This window comes from Panthera tigris, chromosome D2 (genome assembly GCF_018350195.1).
Source record: "Panthera tigris isolate Pti1 chromosome D2, P.tigris_Pti1_mat1.1, whole genome shotgun sequence".
Lineage (NCBI taxonomy): Eukaryota > Metazoa > Chordata > Mammalia > Carnivora > Felidae > Panthera > Panthera tigris.
In genome coordinates this window covers 62,410,071-62,428,934 of record NC_056670.1, presented here as the reverse complement: position 1 = coordinate 62,428,934, position 18,864 = coordinate 62,410,071, and the positions used below count along the sequence as shown (strand labels likewise).

At 41.5% G+C, this 18,864-nt stretch overlaps 1 protein-coding gene across 6 annotated transcripts in view; it reads right to left on the bottom strand.

The window, feature by feature from the left end:
- SORCS3 (sortilin related VPS10 domain containing receptor 3) overlaps positions 1-18,864 on the bottom strand; it is a 589,476-nt gene that overhangs the window by 149,972 nt on the left and 420,640 nt on the right. For all 6 annotated transcript variants that reach the window (XM_042960443.1, XM_042960447.1, XM_042960446.1 and 3 more), the window contains one exon: positions 14,224-14,288. In XM_042960443.1, the coding sequence (XP_042816377.1) occupies positions 14,224-14,288 (65 nt within the window). The remainder of the gene's footprint in view (positions 1-14,223; positions 14,289-18,864) is intronic.

The following is an 18,864-nucleotide window of genomic DNA, read 5'->3' as shown; positions in this document are numbered from 1 at the left end:
GAACATTCTCGGAAGAATCACAGACCAGTGAGGAAAATGGGATATTCACAAGTGAACATGCTTGGGGTTTGCGTTGGACAGAGGAAGATCTGAGAACTGGAGAATATAGACAGAGAGTATGAAGGAGATTATCTGACATCCTTAGCATTCTTTTATTCCTAAGGAGATATATTTTTGCCAGGAATTCTGTAAGGCTTAGGGAGGCAGTCTCTAACTTCCCCATCCAGCAAGGCAAGTTTCTCATCCATTTATATCCAGTGTTTCTTTCTCTGTCAAACCTTTCCAAAAGGGTCACCTCCTCAGAAGTAGGAATGAAGTCTTAGTTATCTTTGTTTGTCTCCTAAGCTAACTTTATAAAGTCCCCGTAAATGCTAGTTAAATTGAATTGAATGACATTAAAAAACCTAAACACTTTTGTTATGTTGAGTGATATTGTGACTTGTGGCAATGGTTTGCCTTTGAGATTACTAAATATTCAAACTATCCTAGCCATCATGCCTCTTACCACCTCGGAGAAAGAAACTTTCCTTGGATTCATTCAACTTCCATCCCTTTGGGTAATATACATGTTGTCAAAGTTTGAAAAAGTGAATTAAATTGTGAACAAAAAGCAAATCAGCTCCTCAGGTCCTCTCTTAGAGAAATACCCAGGAGCTATTTATTTTGAATAATAGCATTAACTCTCAGATGCAAACAAGTAAAAACCAGCAGATCCAAGAAACTATGAAAAGTTATTTAGTTTCCACAAGCCTCCTTTTCCTTGATTGAGGAGTGGGGCTAACCTGTGTGCAGGGCACCCACATGCTGGAAATGCCTACACAACCCTCCAGACATGGCAGGTACTGAAAACAAAATAAATGAATTGAAAAAGGCAGCTTACCTACCTTATTCCATTCCTGCCTATTGTGCTTATGGATTTAGATTTTGTGAAACTTGTAACTACCGAAGAAGAATTCTAGTGTCTCCTGTTTTCTTATGGCATAGGGGGAATATGGCAGTTATAGAGATTTAGAAATTACAGTGTCCTTGAATATCTTAGGACTCCTGGTACTGCATCCAGAGCTCTTTCCACTCCAGTTGCCAAATAAACTGAGCCTGATTGAATATGATGACTAGATGATAACAATAGTGATGATGACAGTGATGATGACAATGATGATGATGACAGTGGTGATAATGATGATGGTGATAATGATGATGATGACAATGATGACGATAAAAATGATGACAATGACAATAATGATGATAATGACAATGATGACAGTGACAGTGATGACTAGATGATGACGATGATGATGATGACGATGATGATGATGACGATGATGATGATGACGATGACAATAACAAGAAGTAACACTGTTTAAAATGTTTTTTTAAACATTTATTTATTTTTGAGAGAGAGAGAGTGTAAGCAGGGGAGGGGCAGAGAGAGAGATGAAGACACAGAATCCAAAGTGGGCTCTAGGCTCTGAGCTGTCGACAAAGAGCTCAATGCGGGGCTTGAATTCACAGACTGCGACGTCATGACCTGATCCGAAGTCAGGGGCTTAACCGACTGAGCCACCGAGATGCCCCAAGAAGTAGTATTTCTGAATGCTCACTCTATGTCTTCTGGTGTTGCAGAAGCTGTATGTATTAACTTATTTAGTTCCTGCAACAATCCAGTAAGGAGTTGCAATTACTAGCATCCCCATTTCATAGATGAGGAACCTGAGGCACAACAATTAAGTGATGTGCCTGAGTTCCACAGCTTCTGGGAAATGACAGAACCAGGATTAGAACACAGGCATATTAACAGCAGGACCAATGATCCCAACTATTATTTTTTTTTAATCATGGAAGGACAATCAGTCTGAGAATTAGACAAGAATCCATGTTCTGGTTCAGTCCTCATCCACAGCTATCTACGTGGCCTTGAGAAAGTTATTATATATTTTAGTACTTTTTTGCAAGTGATGCAATTTCAAAGTACCTTTTCTATTTCAACTTAAAAAAAAAAAAAACAAACTTTGGAATGCTTTTAGCAAACAAGATCCTATCTTCTCAATATAGAAAGTGAACTTTAGTGCACCATTTCCAGTTGAATGTAAGAATTCAGCAGTCCCATTGGCTTAACTCCACACCCCATCCCCATCTTGCCTCTGAGTTCTTAGAACACTGCTAGAGCTCAGAGTTACATAGTTTAAAATTACTGAACTAGTCAATAATCCAAGGTTCTTTAAGAGCCAATATTCTATGTATCTAGAACCTGAAGTTTAGGCTATAGGGTTAATAGTTTTGCATTGGGTGCCAATACCATTTGATTAGTTAGGATTCCCAGAGGTCTGTTAAGAAGCACTAGGCTTGGAGCACCTGGGTGGCTCAGTTGGTTAAGCATCTTTCCGGTACACGAATTTGAGCCCCATGTCAGGCTCTGTGCTGTCAGTACTGAACTTGCTTGGGATTCTCTCTCCTCTCTTTCTGCCCCTCCCCCCTCCCCCTCCCAGGCTCACGCTTGCAAATGCACTTTCTCTCTCTCTCTCTCTCTCAAAATAAATAAATTTAAACATTGTTTTTAAAAAGTACTAGGCTTCATCCTGGCTTAGTGAGAAGGTGCGGTGATAGATTGATGGCAGGTGATGATGGCACCAGGACAAGAAATGGTGGCATATATGCTACAGATTTTGATTCTAGAAATTTCAAATGTGTCTAGATGCTAAAGAGCTTCTGCCTGTATCCAGGTTCACTTACTATGGTATCCCTATGATACATCCAAATGGCTTATGCTTGAGAATTTCTAATGAAGAGAAACTCAGTACTTCACAAAATAGCCTTAGCCATTTTCGGATACCCTTAATTATTACTTTTCTGTTCACCAAACTGAAATCCTCCCCACTATAAATTCTACTCTGTAATAACACCTTTTTTAGTCCATTGATGAAAAAATGTTATAGAAGTACTTCTTATATTTGTTAGTTATATATTATTATAATATGTATAGTTATATAACTATATATATATACAGTTATATATTTTTTATAATATATAAAGCACTGGAAGAGAAGGGATCTAAGGTCAAACAGCTTCTAAATGGCAGAATTAATCCTCCAACTCAACTCTGAACTCTTAGGGCATCAAGGTGATGAACTTTCTATTGATACCCAAATGTCTTTTGGATGGAGGATATGGGTGTGTATATGTGTGTATCTGAATATGTGTTGGGTCGGATGTAGGGAGAATCACAGGGGACATTCTGAGAAAAATGATTTCTAGAAGACAATGGGAGAAAAAGTCATTTGAATCCTGAATTGTATGGAAGAAATGGGTTCACAATGATTTTAACCAAACTGGTTGGCTTTGCCCTGTTTAAACCCTGCCAGGGCAAGAGATAATTCAATGGCTTCAGCTTAATCTGGAAGTCTGACTCCCAAAAAGAAGGGCCAGGACTGGACCGGAGTGGAGATTCCTACATCAAAACAAGAACAGGGACCGGCTTACACTGGGTTTGCTCCCACGTGTGGGAGCCAGGTTGAGAAAGAGGGTGGTTAGTGTCACATACAGTACAGAAAAAGTGACACCCTGTGCTGATGTACCTGCTGTTCCTCCAGTCTAGAAGAGTGCCGTCCAATGGACATACAATGTAAGCCACAAATAACCTTTACGGATTTTCAGTAGCTACGCTAAAAAGTCTATAGAAAAGTGAAACGGATTGTAACATATTTTATTGAACCCCAAATATCCGAAGTATTATCATTTCATCATGTAGTCAACATAAAAATTATTAGTGAGCTATTTTCCATCATTTAATTCACAGTACATCTTTGAAACCTGGTGTATGTTTTGCACACATGGCATACCTCAATCTGGACAGCATGTTTCAAGTGCTCAGCAACCCCATGTGATGATGCAGCTACCACACTGGACAGCACCACTCTAGCATGACTTTCCTGACCCCCTTTCTACCATCCTCCTGGGAGAATCCAGCTCATCTCTCAAGATGAAGCTTAACTATGGCCTCTTCTGTGCAGCCTTCAGTTGCTCCTCAGCACTAGGGGTACCCTTCTCTTCTGTATAGAAGTTGTTTGTGTGACTTGTCAGGCATTTCTGCCCAGAGCCTACACACACACAATCATGGAAAGCTTAGTTGGCTTGTGCTCCATATCTGGCCTTGGAATCAGAACTGGCCCTTCTGTTCCTGATGGGATTAATTTGCCTCACCTACTTGAGCCAGACCAGGCTGGCGCCATGGAATAGACCAGGAAGGGAAGAGGTATATGCGGATGCCCAGGCTCCTAAGATTGTCAGATACAATAAGAGAAACAGAAAAAACAGCTCCCTCAGGACTGCACTTAGGCAAACTTGGCGACTAGCCCTAAATCACACATGAGTCATATATGCATCGCCCTGGTTGGAAGTTAGTCGGAAGTCTCATCTGAGTGCTGGGGGGACACTCTGCCCAGGACCCTCAAGTGGCACTCCAACTGGGCTATTCACCGCGGGGCTTCCCCAGCCAAGAGGTTGGCTGTTGTGAGTACGTGATTTGACACAGTAAGCCTTCTTTGTTCTTCTCTATACTCTCTCCTTCTTATTGTTACTACAACTGTTTAATTCTTCATATTCTCTTTCCTTTATAATTAATTTTTTCCTCCATGGAACCGAAAGTATGGCTATCATGAATTACTATTATCCAGAACACCTTCCTTTTGGTTCCCACAGCACTTTATTTGGGAGACTTAAATTGGACAATCGGGGGCTTTCAGCACATTATATCAAAATAACAATCTGCGTGTATATCTGCCTCTCCCCTAAAACTGTGGGCTGGCTAGTCAGGGTTGGCTGTGTCCTATTTATCTGTAAATCCCCCACAGCTTAGCATAGTGCAGTGCTGATCGGATTGGGGTCTGCAAACCAGCAGCATCACCTGTGAGCTTGTCAGAAATATGGAATGTGTGTTTTAACAAGCTCTCCAGATGGTTCATATGCATGTTCCATTTGGGAAGGCTCAGATCTAGTGCAGTGGTTTTTAGTACTGCATGTACTTTAGAATCATGAGGACAATTTCATAAAGGGCCAATGCCCAGGACCTTCCGTGTGTGTGTGTGTGTGTGTGTGTGTGTGTGTGTGTGTGTGTGTGTGTAAGTTCTCCAGGTGATTATAATTAATGCTAAGCTTTGAGAACCACTGTCTTCACACATGGAAACTCTTCCATTTCTGTGGAGTGAATGTGAGAGGGTAAATAAACAAGAAATACAAATTTCTTTATCGACATTAGTATGAATGCCCACACATCCCTGTCTTGCTCTGGGAACTACATAGAACATTTAATTGTTGTTTCATAGCCATATCTTGTTTCTATTCTCTGAACATCCTTACAGGTTTCAAACAATTTCTACTACTCCTTATGAATCTCTCCTCACCCCAAGTAACACAGTGAACGTTATCTTGACTTGGAAAGCACTCTGATGAGTTACAATTTATTGTGATTTTGTCTTGAAAGTCAAAAGGGGAAGAAAAAAGGTGCCTGGGTGGCTCAGTCGGTTAAGTGTCCGACTTCGGCTCAGGTCATGATCTCATGGTTCGTGGGTTCGAGCCCGGCGTCGGGCTCTGTGCTGACAGCTCAGAGCCTGAAGCGTGCTTCAGATTCTGTGTCTCCCCCTCTCTTCCCCTTCCCTGCTCATGCTCTGTCCCTGTCTCTCTCAAAACATAAATAAACATTAAAATTTTTTTTTACTTTTAAAAAAAGGGGAAGAAAGAAGGGAAAGACATGTTTGCCCTACTTGTATGTTCTTGTTTCCAACCCTATGACAGCCCAGCTGCCGTGATCATCACATATTGTTTACAACAGGGTAATTCCAGACCCAACACCAAGGCTCTTTCTTCATGCCTATGAGGATATAACTGCTGGCTATAATCCCAGCACCATCTGAGGTTAGGGATCCTCAAAGTGTTCTTGAAGGGGCCATCTGGATCAGAATCATGTCATGAGCATGTTTAACAATATGTCGACTCCCAGGCCCTACAGGAGACAATCTAAATCAAAACCTCTGGGGTGGATCCCAGGAATCTGCAATAGAACCAGCTTGCCAGAGGGTCATGGATGTTAAAGGTTGATAGAAACGGCCATAAGAACTATGCTGCTAGAAGAAGCAGAGAATGGAATTTTACTGCTCAAGGTGCTTTGGGGGATAATTTACAAAATAGTAATTGGCAAATCCAGAACACGGGGTAAGTGGTCCGAAATGGGCTGATTAAGTAACAGACTCTCCAACATGGAAAAAAAAAAAGTGGAATAACAAAGGAAAGTCAGGGGAAGGAAAAATAACTATTACCTAAGATCTACTAGTTCTTTTAAGATGTTCAGAGAATTGTTATTTTCCCTTTAGACATGTGAATGACAAAACAAAAGGGCTAGAAAAATTGAGGTTTCAATTGACTTCAAATACACCAAATATAAAGAAGTCCCCTTTCCTGTGGGTTCCTAGCATGTCCTGTGTATGACTATAAGAAGGCTATCAGCTATTCAGGAGCTGCTGGTTTATTTGTCTGCCCATTCCCTTTTAGAATACAGACTCGGGGTGGGGGGGGGGGGCAGAGACCATGTCTCATTCCCTCTTTATATCTCTAAAAATGCAGGTCATGACTGCCATCCAGGGGACACCCAGTAAATATCCTATAAGAGAATTAGAAAGAAAAGTGAATAAATTATTAATTGTTTCATTTAACAGTGAGGGAACAGGAACCCCAAGAATTTTAGTTGCTGTCCTAGAAACACAGCCTCTCCATGGAAAAACTGAAATTAAGATCTAGGTTTCTACTCTCCCAGTCTGCTTGCCTATAAATATCTGAAAACCATTTCTCCCTGCTCCTCGAAAGGATAAACCCAAATTGCAAACATGGCCCCCAGTGGAGACAGAGCTGGAGGGATGGTGGGTGCTTCTGGTGCCTCCTCCTGGTCTAGGACTGTCCAACCCTCTGCCAGAACTTGGAGAGTGTGCTCATTCCAGCACTCTGCCCAGGTCCACCTGCCTCTCTTGGCAAGTAGAATGCACAGGATATATTAGCAAGCACAGTCTGGCCAGGCAAGAAAAGACCTGGACACAGAGCTGGGAGTGACTAATAAGCCTCTCTGATGCACGATCCCTAAGAAGCAGGGTTCAGGACGTTACCTGGCCTCATCACAGAGGTCATTCTGTATTCTACTCCCCTGTCCCCGTCAAGGATGTCAGACATAGGCCAGTTGCCTTCTCTATCTCTCAGCACCATTCCTGAGTTAGAAGCTAAGTTAGGCAGGATGGGGGACTAGGGAAACATAACAAGGCTGCCTTATGCCTCAGAGATGGGGGCACAGCAGCATTGCAAGTAACTGCCCAGAGCTAGAGTCTAAATGAGCTAGAATGGGTGCTAACTTTTCATCTACCAGCTGCTATAGTTTAAACATACAACAGGCAAACAGAAGAAGCAGAAATAAAGGAACTTGAAACAACCAGGCAGGACTGTCTAGTATAATCAATGTTTAAGGTCACAGCTAGGGAAATCACAATTCTATCATGAAAGCTTTTTTATGATAAAGGTAAAAATGGCCTCAATGCTTGGTGTTCAGTGTGGATCACAGATCAGAAAGCTACCTACCCATTTCTTCCCACAACCTCTCCAGCCTGCCTTTACTGGCCTTATCTCCCTTCATCTTTGCCAGCCACAAACCACAGCCCACAGCCTTGCACACACCACTTTTCATGGGTGAACTCTGGGAACGTGTGAGGTTCTCCTCTCTATCCAAAATGTTCTGATAAAATCCTACTAATCTCTCAAGGGCCAGATCAAAAACTTCATCTAAGAAGCTTCCCCCAACTTTCTTTTACACACACATACACACACACACACACACGCACACGTGCGTGTGTGTGTGTGTGTGTGTGTGTGTGTGTAATCTATTGTTAAATTGGCTAACATACGGTGTGTAAAGTGTAAAGTGTGGTCTTGATTTTTGGGGTAGATTCCCATGATTCATCGCTTACATACAATACCCAGTGTTCATCCCAATGATTGTCCTCCTCATTGCCCATCACCCATTTTCCCCTCTCCCCCACCCCCACCATCAACTCTCAGTTTTTTCCCTGTATTTAAGAGTCTCTTGGGGCGCCTGGGTGGCTCAGTCGGTTGGTTAAGCGTCCGACTTCGGCTCAGGTCATGATCTCACGGTTCGTGGGTTCGAGCCCGGCATCAGGCTCTGTGCTGACAGCTCAGAGCCTGGAGCCTGTTTCAGATTCTGTGTCTCCCTCTCTCTCTGCCCCTCCCCCACTTGCACTCTGTCTCTCTCTGTCTCAAAAATAAACAAACATTAAAAAAAATTAAAAGAAAAAAGAGTCTCTTATGGTTTGCCTCCCTCCCTCTCTGTGTCTAACTATTTTTTTCCCCTTCCCTTCCTTTATGGTCTTCTGTTAAGTTTCTCAAGATCTACGTATCAGTGAAAACATATGATATCTGTCCTTCTCTGACTTATCTCACTCAGCATAATACCTTCCAGTTCCAACCATGTTGCTGCAAATGGCATGATTTCAACCTTTCTCAATGCCAAGTAGTATCCTATTGTATATATACACCACATCTTCTTTATCCATTCATCAGCTGATGGGCATTTAGGCTCTTTCCATAATTTGGCTATTGTTTAAAGCGCTGCTATAAACATTGGAGTACATATGCCCCTATGAACCCCCAACTTCCTTAGACTATTAGCAATACTCCCACTTGTAACTCAACATAATATATGTTCAACCCTATGAACCCTGTGAGATTGTGCTAGAATTACTCAAATCCTTGTCTATTTCCCCAACAAGCCCACAAGCTCTCTGAGGTGGAGATAATATCATATTCATCTCTACATCCCCTCAGTGACCAGAATATGCAGATTTTAATTTTTTTAATATTTATTTATTTTTGACAGAGAGACAGTATGAGCAGGGGAGGGGCAGAGACAGAGGGAGACACAGAATCTGGAGCAAGCTCCAGGCTCTGAGCTGTCAGCACAGAGCCTGGAGCCTGCTCCAGATTCTGTGTCTCCCTCTCTCTCTGACCTTTGCCCGTTCATGCTCTGTCTCTCTCTGTCTCAAAAATAAACGTTAATTTTTTTTAATTTAAATAAACACCAGTTGAATAAAAGAACTAAGTGATCAATAAACTAATTAATTAATTAATAATAAATGGTAGCAAGTTCTATAGAACTAGAAGCTAAGAACTGTGTGTTCTAGTTTTTCCTCACTATAGGTTTTATTTTAGTATTATTATCATTATTTTTTTAAATATTTATAAAACCTCTAGACCCAATGTGGGGCTTGTACTCATGACCTTGAGATCAAGAGTTATAAGAACTCGTGACCCTGAGACCAAGAGTTGCATGCTGTTCCAAATCAGTGAGCCAGGTACCCCCCCCCTCCTTTCTTTAAATACTTATTTTAGTATTATTTTTATTTTTTTTATTTTTTTAGGTTTCATTTATTTATTTCAAGAGAAACAGTGAGCAGGGAAAGCGCAGAGAGAGAGATCCCAAGCAGGCTCCACACTGCTAGTGTGGAGCCCAATGCACAGCTTAAACTCACCAACCTTGAGATCATGACCTGAGCTGATACCAAGAGTCAGTGGCTTAACCTTAATACACAGCTACCCAGGTGCCCATTTAGTATTATTTTTAAATACAAACTTTTTAAAATTTATGTACAGTAATTTTTTTGACATACAGTTCTAAATTTTTAACAGATATATGGATTTATGTAACAACCACCACAGGTTGCCAAACATTTACAATACCCTGAATGATTCCTCGTGCTGCTTTCTTGTCAACCACCCTGGAAACCACTGATATATTTCTCCATTGTTAGTTTTTCCTTTTCCATAGGATCATATAAATGGAATCCTACACTATGTAACCTTTTGAGATCAACTTATTTCACTCAGTATAATGCCTATGAAATTCATCCATGTTCTTTACAGATGTGCCACAGCTTTGCTTACCCATCCATCCATTCAAGGATATTTAGGGTATTTCCATTTTGGGGTGATTATTAATAAATCTGCTACAGACATTTGTGTATAAGTTTCAGTGTGAATTTCTGTATGGTAAATATGTAGGAGTGGGATTTCTGAATCATAAGGGTGTGTGTAAATTTATAAGAAGCTGCCGAAATGTTTTTCCAGAGTGGTGGTACCATTTTGTGTCCCCACCAGGAAAGTACGAGAGTTCCAATGGCTTTACACTCTTGTCAGCATTTAATATTATCAGTTTTGTTTATGTTAGTAATTCCAATAGGTATGTAATAATACCTCATTATGGCTTTAATTTTCATTTCCCTAATGTATCATGATGTTGAGCATCATTTCATGTGCTTATTTGTCATCCTTATATCTTCTCTGGTAAATGATCTACTCAAATTTTCTCCTGTTTAAAAAAAAAAAAATTGCATTGTTTCTTATTGTTATGCTCTCAAAGTCCCTGGTCACAAGTCCTTTAATAAATACATAATTTGCAAATTATTTTTCCTAGTATCTTCACTGTTTCTTTGGCAAAGCAAATACATGCTTTTTTAATTTTGAAATCCATTTATCAATTCTTTGTACTTTTTGTTCTTGGTGCCAACCCACAGTCATGGAGATTTTCTCTTATGTGTTTTTCTATATTTTTTTATAATTTTATATTTTACATTTAAAAATATCCATTTTTGAGTTGCATTTTGTGTAAGTTGTGAATCATAGGTTGAAGTTCAGTTTTCCCCATACGGCTTTCCAATATTTTCCACCACCATTTGTTAAAAATAACATCCTTTCTTGACTGAATTCATTGTCCCTTGCAACTGTGCTCAATTTACTTATTAGTTGTAGGAACTTTTTATTTTTGTAGATTTCTTGGGATAGTCTACATAGACAATTATGTCAATGAGAATAATAATAGTTTTAATTTTTCCTTTGCAATCTATATGAATTACATTTCATTTTTCTTCCTTTATTGCACAGGCTAGGACTTTCAGCATGATGTTGAATATGTGTGTTAAGAATAAACATCCTTTTCTCTTTCCTGCTCTTATGGGGAAAGCATTCAGTATCTCATCATGAAATATAATGTTAATTGTAGGTCTTTTGTAGATGCCCTTTGTTGGAAGTTCCCTCTCATTTCTAGTGAGTTGAGAGTTTTGTGCTTTAGTTTTCATTCTATCACTAGCTAGCTGTGTGAATTTGGGCAAACTGTAGTCCAGACTACCACATCAGAAAAAAGGAAATAAATGTTGTGCCTTTTTGTGATGATTAAAAGATAGACATGTGTGTGTATGTGTAAATGTATGAGTAAGAAGGCCCTCACCACACAGCATGAAAGAAAAGTATCATGCATTTCATTAGGATATACAAAATACAACATCTCTAGATTAATGCAGTCTTGTTATATACATTTTCTAAGTAAATATGGGTTAGAGGCAATCAGAATATTAACTACTGAAAAACTGATTTTGGAAACGTAAAAAATATAACAGGATTAATATATACCATATTTAACCTAAGTGTGGCACATGACATTTATTCCTGTTGTACTTGTTTGTTTTCTTCAATTCTTGACAATAGGCCAGAAACTATTATGTTTTTTTGCATTTTTAATCTCATAAAATTTTGTGGCAGTCCTGCACCATAGGCCTTATCCAAATTTGGATCAGAATTGTTAAACTTTTGGAAAATAGGTTTAAACTTAATGTGAGAAATTACCTTAAATAGACAAACAAACAAACAAGCAAACAAACAAACATGGGCGCTGTCCAGGAGTAGAACAGGATGTTTCTAATTAAGCCTAAATCCGGGAACCTGAGGATACACCGTCAGAAGTTTTCAGGGATGGTATTCCTACATAGACAGGAGGTTAGATAGTCATACAAAGTTTTTCCAACTCTAAAATACTACAACCAGCACAGATCACATCTAAGGCATAAAAATGTTGCCATGGAGGGACACCTGGGTGGCTCAGTTGGTTAAGGGTCCAACTCTTGATTTTCGGCTCAGGTCATGATCTAATGGTTTCTAAGTTCAAGCCCCATGTTGGGCTCAGTGCTAACAAAGTGCAGCCTGCTTAGGAGTGTCTCTCTCTCTCTCTCTCTCTCTCTCCCCCCTTTCTTTTTAATTTTTTTTTAACGTTTATTCATTTTTTGACAGAGAGACAGAGTGCCAGTGGGGAGGGGCAGAGAGAGGGGGAGACAGAATCCGAAGCAGGCTCCAGGCTCCGAACTGACAGCACAGAGTCCGACGTGGGGCTCGAACCCACGGACCGTGAGATCATGACCTGAGCTAAAGTCAGACACTCAACCGACTGAGCCACCCAGGCACCCCATCTCTCTCTCTCCTTTCTGTTTCTATCCCAGTGTCTGACTCATTCTTTCTCTCTTTCTCTCAAAACAAATAAATAAACATTAAAAAAAAAAGTTGATATGGGAAGCAAAGCCAAGATAGGAACTGTACCAAAAACTGGCCTCTAGATCATCTGCGGCTACTGTCTGCTCTTTTCCTGCTGCCCTATTCCTCCTTCACACCCCTACATCTCACTCTTCCCCCAGTTTCTTTCTCAGCAATAAGAGTCAGATAATATCATTTTGAATCCATTACTCTTATGATCAGTGCATTTGAATGTGTGGCATTATTTTCTTAAATCTTAAATAGCTTTTCCGTTAAAAAAATACTTTTTTTTGTTTAAAGAGTATGTGAACCATCCCTCATCCTTGCCTGCTTCAGAGACTTGCATTTATTCAAGGACCAAATGCAACCAAATTACATAGAAAGGAAAGGAAAGGAAAGGAAAGGAAAGGAAAGGAAAGGAAAGGAAAGGAAAGGAAAGGAAAGGAAAGGAAAGGAAAGGAAAGGAAAGGAAAGGAAAAAGAAAAGAAAGAAAAGAGAAAGGAAAGGAAAGGAAAGGAAAGGGAAGGGAAGGGAAGGGAAGGGAAGGGAAGGGAAGGGAAGGGAAGGGAATGAAAGGAAAGGAAGAAAAAAATCAAGTACTCAGCAGAATATAGTAACAAATGCTGGTCATATTCTAAAACTTTTAAAAAGAAAAAGAAAAAGAAAATATTCCCCAAAATGCATGTTTCTGGCATGCACCTGTGTTTGGCATCAAAAACAGATTTATCAGGGACAAAGCGCATGCAGTTTTACTTAATGTATTCTAAATGACAATGCAACGCCCACAGCCAGGTCAAAACGGACCCTCCTTACATCTGTACCTTTGACAATTTCCATAAAATGTCTCTCCACTTGGTCAGCCTATAACCCCATGAGGTGGGGAGAGCAAGGATGAGTGTTCTCAGATAATGGAAGGACTTAGCACTGAGATCAGAGGGCATTTCCCCAGGCCTTAGGGCTAGTGCATGGAACAACCCAGGACCCCAACTCACAGGCTGGGGCCTGTTCCACAGCATTCCTCCATCACTACTATTTCCACAGATTATTTGGCTCTATTGTTGACCTAGGCTAATTATATTTTCATCTCTTTCATTTATATCATATATTTTCACACATTTCATGTGTTGTTGTTTTCTTGGGTAGGGAAGAGCCTTATGATAATACGATCAACTCTGGGAAGAGTAAAATCCTTAAGTGGTGCAAAATGATATGTTATCAATTTCCGTGTAAGACATGCGCAGGTGCATACCATGCAAAGGGGTCACGTATTCAGGATCCTGGGATACCACTGCTTGTTTGCAGGGACAAGAAACAGAAAGGGTTTGCTCACCACTGTATCTCCAGGGCCTAACACAGCACAGAGTAGCCTGACCCTACATATTTGTAGAATGAATGAATAAACAGTTTTGAAAAAATTGCCCAGTGACTTTTTTGGGTAAGCTTGACTATATGAAGGGTTCATTTTTAAAGCTGACAGTCCCTGTAATTCACCATGTGAATGCAAAATAGCCTGATGAGCTATGGACATTCCTATTCGAATTACACTGAAGATGCCAGGAAATTACTAACAGGAGCCTCAAAATTCATCACATTAACTCACATCCCCAGAAAATTCATTCCTGAGGGTGTATTTCAGTGAAACATCTCCCTTGGGACCAGAGGCCTCTCCCCCTACTCTGAAAAATAGGATGGATATGGCAGTAAAGGAGCTCAGGGCTTTTCATTTTCCCAAGCCATTAAAATGCAAATTAGGGGAGGAGGGAGCCTTGCAGGCAGACCCCCCCCCCCCCCCCCCCCCCGGCCTAGCCTCCAGGCCTCAGCACTCACATCCATCTGCAGTCCGCACCTCCATGTGCACCAGGTCCGCCTCCTTATCCAATCCGGCCACCGACCTGGGGAAGGAAGGAGAGACAGTGACCACGCGGAAGGCAGACAACAAAGTGCAAAAAAGAATTCAGGGCTGACTGTTACTTGGAAAGCCACTTTCTCAAGAGGGCCTAGCCTGCATTGTGGGGACCCACAGAGGATGGCCACTGGTGAGCCTGGAAGATACAGCTGTCACCTGCAATGGTCACAACTCATGAGTCCCGGAATGGCATTAGGGAGTCAGTGGCTCTCAAAAAAACCATAAAAGAGTACAAAGTCCACAGTAATACAGGTCTAAATCTCTGTCCTTGCCTCTTCACCACCTGGCACCTAAGAAGTTCTCTCTTCCCCACCTCCTTCCTTCTCCCCTCACACCCAGTCTTGCCACACAGGATTCCTTCCAGCACTTTCTCCCCCTTGTCTTCCCACTGGGAGTGTTCTGTTCCCTACCCTGATCTGTCCTCTGGATGAGGGTGGTTAACCTCCACTCAAGCTGTTTACTTCAAGACACTGTTGCCCTCCTGAGTTTGAGGCTATCTGCCCTTCTTTCCTCCTGCCCCGGAAACAATAAGTGTTTGGTGACACACATTAAAATCTGGTCTGACAAGAACAAAATTCTCGGAGTGATCAGAGTGGGAAACCTTAAAGGTCTATGGCCAACAGCCAAAAGCAGACAGGCTGAGAATCCTGACAAACTAATCCTTGTGGGCCTCCGACCTTCCACACATAAAGCCTCAGTCAGCCATCTCCCACATGAGGTATCCAGGCCAGAGGATGACACAGAAAGTCAGCTAAAAGAGGCAACACAGACATTAAAACATTCATGCACTAAAGAGGTCACATAATCCACTCTCCAGCAAGTTCTTGCTTGGTCTATTTACTCTTATTTTAAATATCATTCTAAGATGGGCTTTCTGGTTTTCCAGTCTTCAACAGGTAATAAGTGGCAAGTTAGAAAGAAAAGGTAGAATTTAAAATTGTGAGAGGGGTGCCTGGGTGGCTCAGTTGGTTGAGCATCTGACTCTAGATTTCAGCTCAGGTCATGATCCCAGGGTCATGGGGTCAAGCTCTGCGTTGAGCAGGGAACCTGCTTGTATTCTCTCTCTCCCTTTCCCTCTACCCCTCTCCCCTGCTTATTCTCTCTCTCTCTCTCTCTCTCTCTCTCTCAAAAAAAAAACAACTAAACTAAATAAATAAAATAAATAAAATAGAAATTTAAAACAGTGAGCATCAATAGCTGATACCCAGATAGCAAGAAAAATAGAAAAAAACCTATGAAAAACAGACCTAAGAACTTAAAACCCAATGCTTCTCCCTGGCCCTTGGGCCATTCATTACTCTATTAGAGGGCCATTCATTACTCTATTGACATCTACCCTAAAGGGAGAACAGAAAACAGGAATGGGGGGGGGGGGGGAAATGGCATCAGTGCACTCTGTTTAAGAAAGTAGGTTGCAAATGCTATATGTTAGGAAAAATAAAATGATTTTTATTTGTTCAAATGAAATGATTATGTTTTGAATGCCCAAAGCTGTTACTTAAAAATCTCACTTATGATCATCAAAATACTGTATTTTAGTTTTTGCTCACCTCAGTTGATCCTAAGGGAAACTTCTAAGGTAAAGAGAGCAGGTATCATTAGCTGGTTTGACCAAAGGGAAACTGAGGCACAGCAAAGTTGATGTTTGTCTAAGATCACAAAGGGATGAGGCCAGAACTAGAAAGACTTATTGATTCCTCAGCCAAGAGCAAGTCATGTCCTTTTGGCTCTTCTCCCTTTTGCTTTCCATGTCCTTCGTATCCAATGGTCTCCTTGTCCCCTTTCTTCTCCAGCTAACTCTCACCCTTCCTTCAAAGCTCACTAGGCTCACCCCTCTGGCAGCCCTTCCACTCTTCATGTTGCTGAAGAGTCCTCTATCTGCTTCCATAGCATCTGTACATTGGTAGTTCTCAATGTTGGCTGCTCATGAGAGCCACTGGAAGAGCTTTAAATATCTGGATGTCCGGTCCCCTCCCCAGACCAATGAAATAAAAATCCTTTGGAGATAATGAGGAAAAAGCTAATAAAAACAAGATAAAAGGGGCCAGCCAGATGTCCAAGGCTGGATACTCCCTTTGCGTACTTTTGGCTTCTGTAATCTTGCTTGCCTCCTGTGTCCACCAACTGCCCAGATAGCAACACTGATCAAAGCCCCTTCCCCTTTTTCTTTTTTCTCTCAACCCTCTACCATCTCAGCCATAAAAGAAGGCCGATGCCAAGGTTCGGGGCTCAGCCTTTGGAGGTGACTCTGCTGGGTCAACACTGGTGTGCAATAAATAGTCTTTTCCTGATTTCCCTAGTGTGTGTGGCTTGTCTCTTCCTGGGCACCGAGCATTTGCTGTAACAATAAGATGATGGTATCGGTAGTTTTTTTTAAAGCTCCCAAGTGACTTCTATGTATAGCCAAGTGTTAGAACCACTGCTTTGCATGGCTCAGTCATATCACTTATGTCATTGCACTTGCCTGCTGTACTTGGATATAAATTTTAACAAAGTAGAACCCTATCTATTTATCTTGGAATCCTTGGCACTTTTGTGCTGAGTATATATCAGGGGCTACCAATGTGTTTATTAAATTAATATATTATTCATTTAATAAGCAATCCAGTCTACTATGATAATGCCAAAATTACAATGTGAAACTCACATTGAGTCATACAAACAGAGGGCTGAAGCTATCAGAATGGACTTTATGGACACCTGCTCTGTTTTACAGTCTCCCTTTCTGTTTATAAGCAAGTTGGTATTGTCAGGATAAGAGGATTCTCAGGTATTCTTCTGTCATTCCCCCAAGGTCAAGGGCAGGGTAGAATGGACAGAATTGGAACCTGGTTCCAATGACCAAGCCTAACTGGTTATCAAGTGCTATTCTATAACAAAAGAAAAGCCCTTGTCTCTTAGGAGCTTAAAAGAATGCAAACACCACCAATAAAAAACCAGAAACCATTCCCTAATTCAGGATTTCTCACTCCCTCCTATCTATCTAAAACCTTATCTTTTAAGGTTGAAATTGAATCACCTCCTGGAAGCTTTCCCTGGTCACTCTAGCTCACATTGGTTTAACTCCTTTGGACTTCTACAGAATTCAGAATCTGGATCATATATCCTCTAGCATTTGTATTTTGATTAAGTTTTTGCTTCCCTAGAGCAGACCTCTGCAGTCTTGGCTATCTTAGTACCCCTATAACCTTTCCATCTTTTATAGAACTATTCTACCCAACTCAAGCCATGTGCTTTGTCCAGGGTCATCAATTACAGCAGCCCACCCATCTGAATCCCCAGGATGGTATATGATCCAGCATGATCATGAGGCATCCTGGCTGTGGTGATTGGAACATGTCAGGACAACTTAGAGGACTTCCTCAGAATTTCTCTAACTGGAGCTCATTAGAAAGAATTGCTTTTCTTCTCTACTCACCAAGTCAAGACTGTTGAGAGAAAATTGTCTAGTCTGATAGGGAGAATAGGTCTAAAGGGATGATGTGGATATAATACAGAAAGATTGGCATTGTGACAAGGAGTCTCATAGAGAGATAGGGATAGAAAGGATGATAAGAGGACAGTGGTTGAGACAAAGACAGACAGAGGTTCAGAAAGAGACAGAGTAGACCAAAATGGCAGCATAGGAGACTCCTGAGTGCCCTTCCTCCCAGGTACACACTGGGTATAGCTATATATGGAGCAATTCTCTCTGAAAGATACCCAGAAACTAGCTGAGTGATTCCCACACACTGGATGAATGAGAAAACACCCACACTGATATGGGGAGAAAAGGCTAAGATACACTCTCACCATGAACCCCACCTCTGGCACAGTGACAGATAATCAGGAGCAAAGGGTTTGGCCTCCATATTTAGCATCACAACTTTTAAGGCTTGCATCAGAGGGATGGGGCCCCAAAATGCCTAGCTCTGAAAGCCAGTGGGGCTTGTGTCCAGGAGACTATAGCAAACAAAGAAGCAATTCTTCCTGTGCAAGAGCAATCACTGAAGCTATTGCCCTAGGGCTCAGTGCACCTTCCCCCAGTCTTTCCCTGAAAGTGGTTTATCTGCATACTTTAAAAGCTGCTGCCTGAGGGCTAGGCTTCTAATTTATCAGGCTTTGAGGGGCTGTGACCCTCCTCACAGACTGAGGAAGCCCACTGATACCTCTCCCGTCTTCTCCCTACAGCCCATTCCTAGTTGCCAGTATCTCCCTGGAAGGAGCTGTGCTACTGGAAGGACCACACCCCAGCTTTTAGGGTTGCTGCCCAAGGGATGGGTCCCCAGATCACCTGGCTCTGATAGCCAACAGGGCTTCATTCATGAGTCCCAGAGGACTATAGCAAACAAAGAATCCATTCTTTAACCATCTACTTCCCCAAGGTTCAGTGCAGAGGAAACAGGTCCAAAACACCCATCTTCTACTCTTTCCCTGAAAGGGATTTATCTGCCTACCTTAAAGGCTACTGCCTGAGGGCCAGGCTTCTAATTTAGCAGGCATCTGGGAACTATCTGCAATCTTCCAAAGACTGGGGAAGCTGGCAGATACTTCTCCTACCATCTCCCTCAAACCTACTCCAA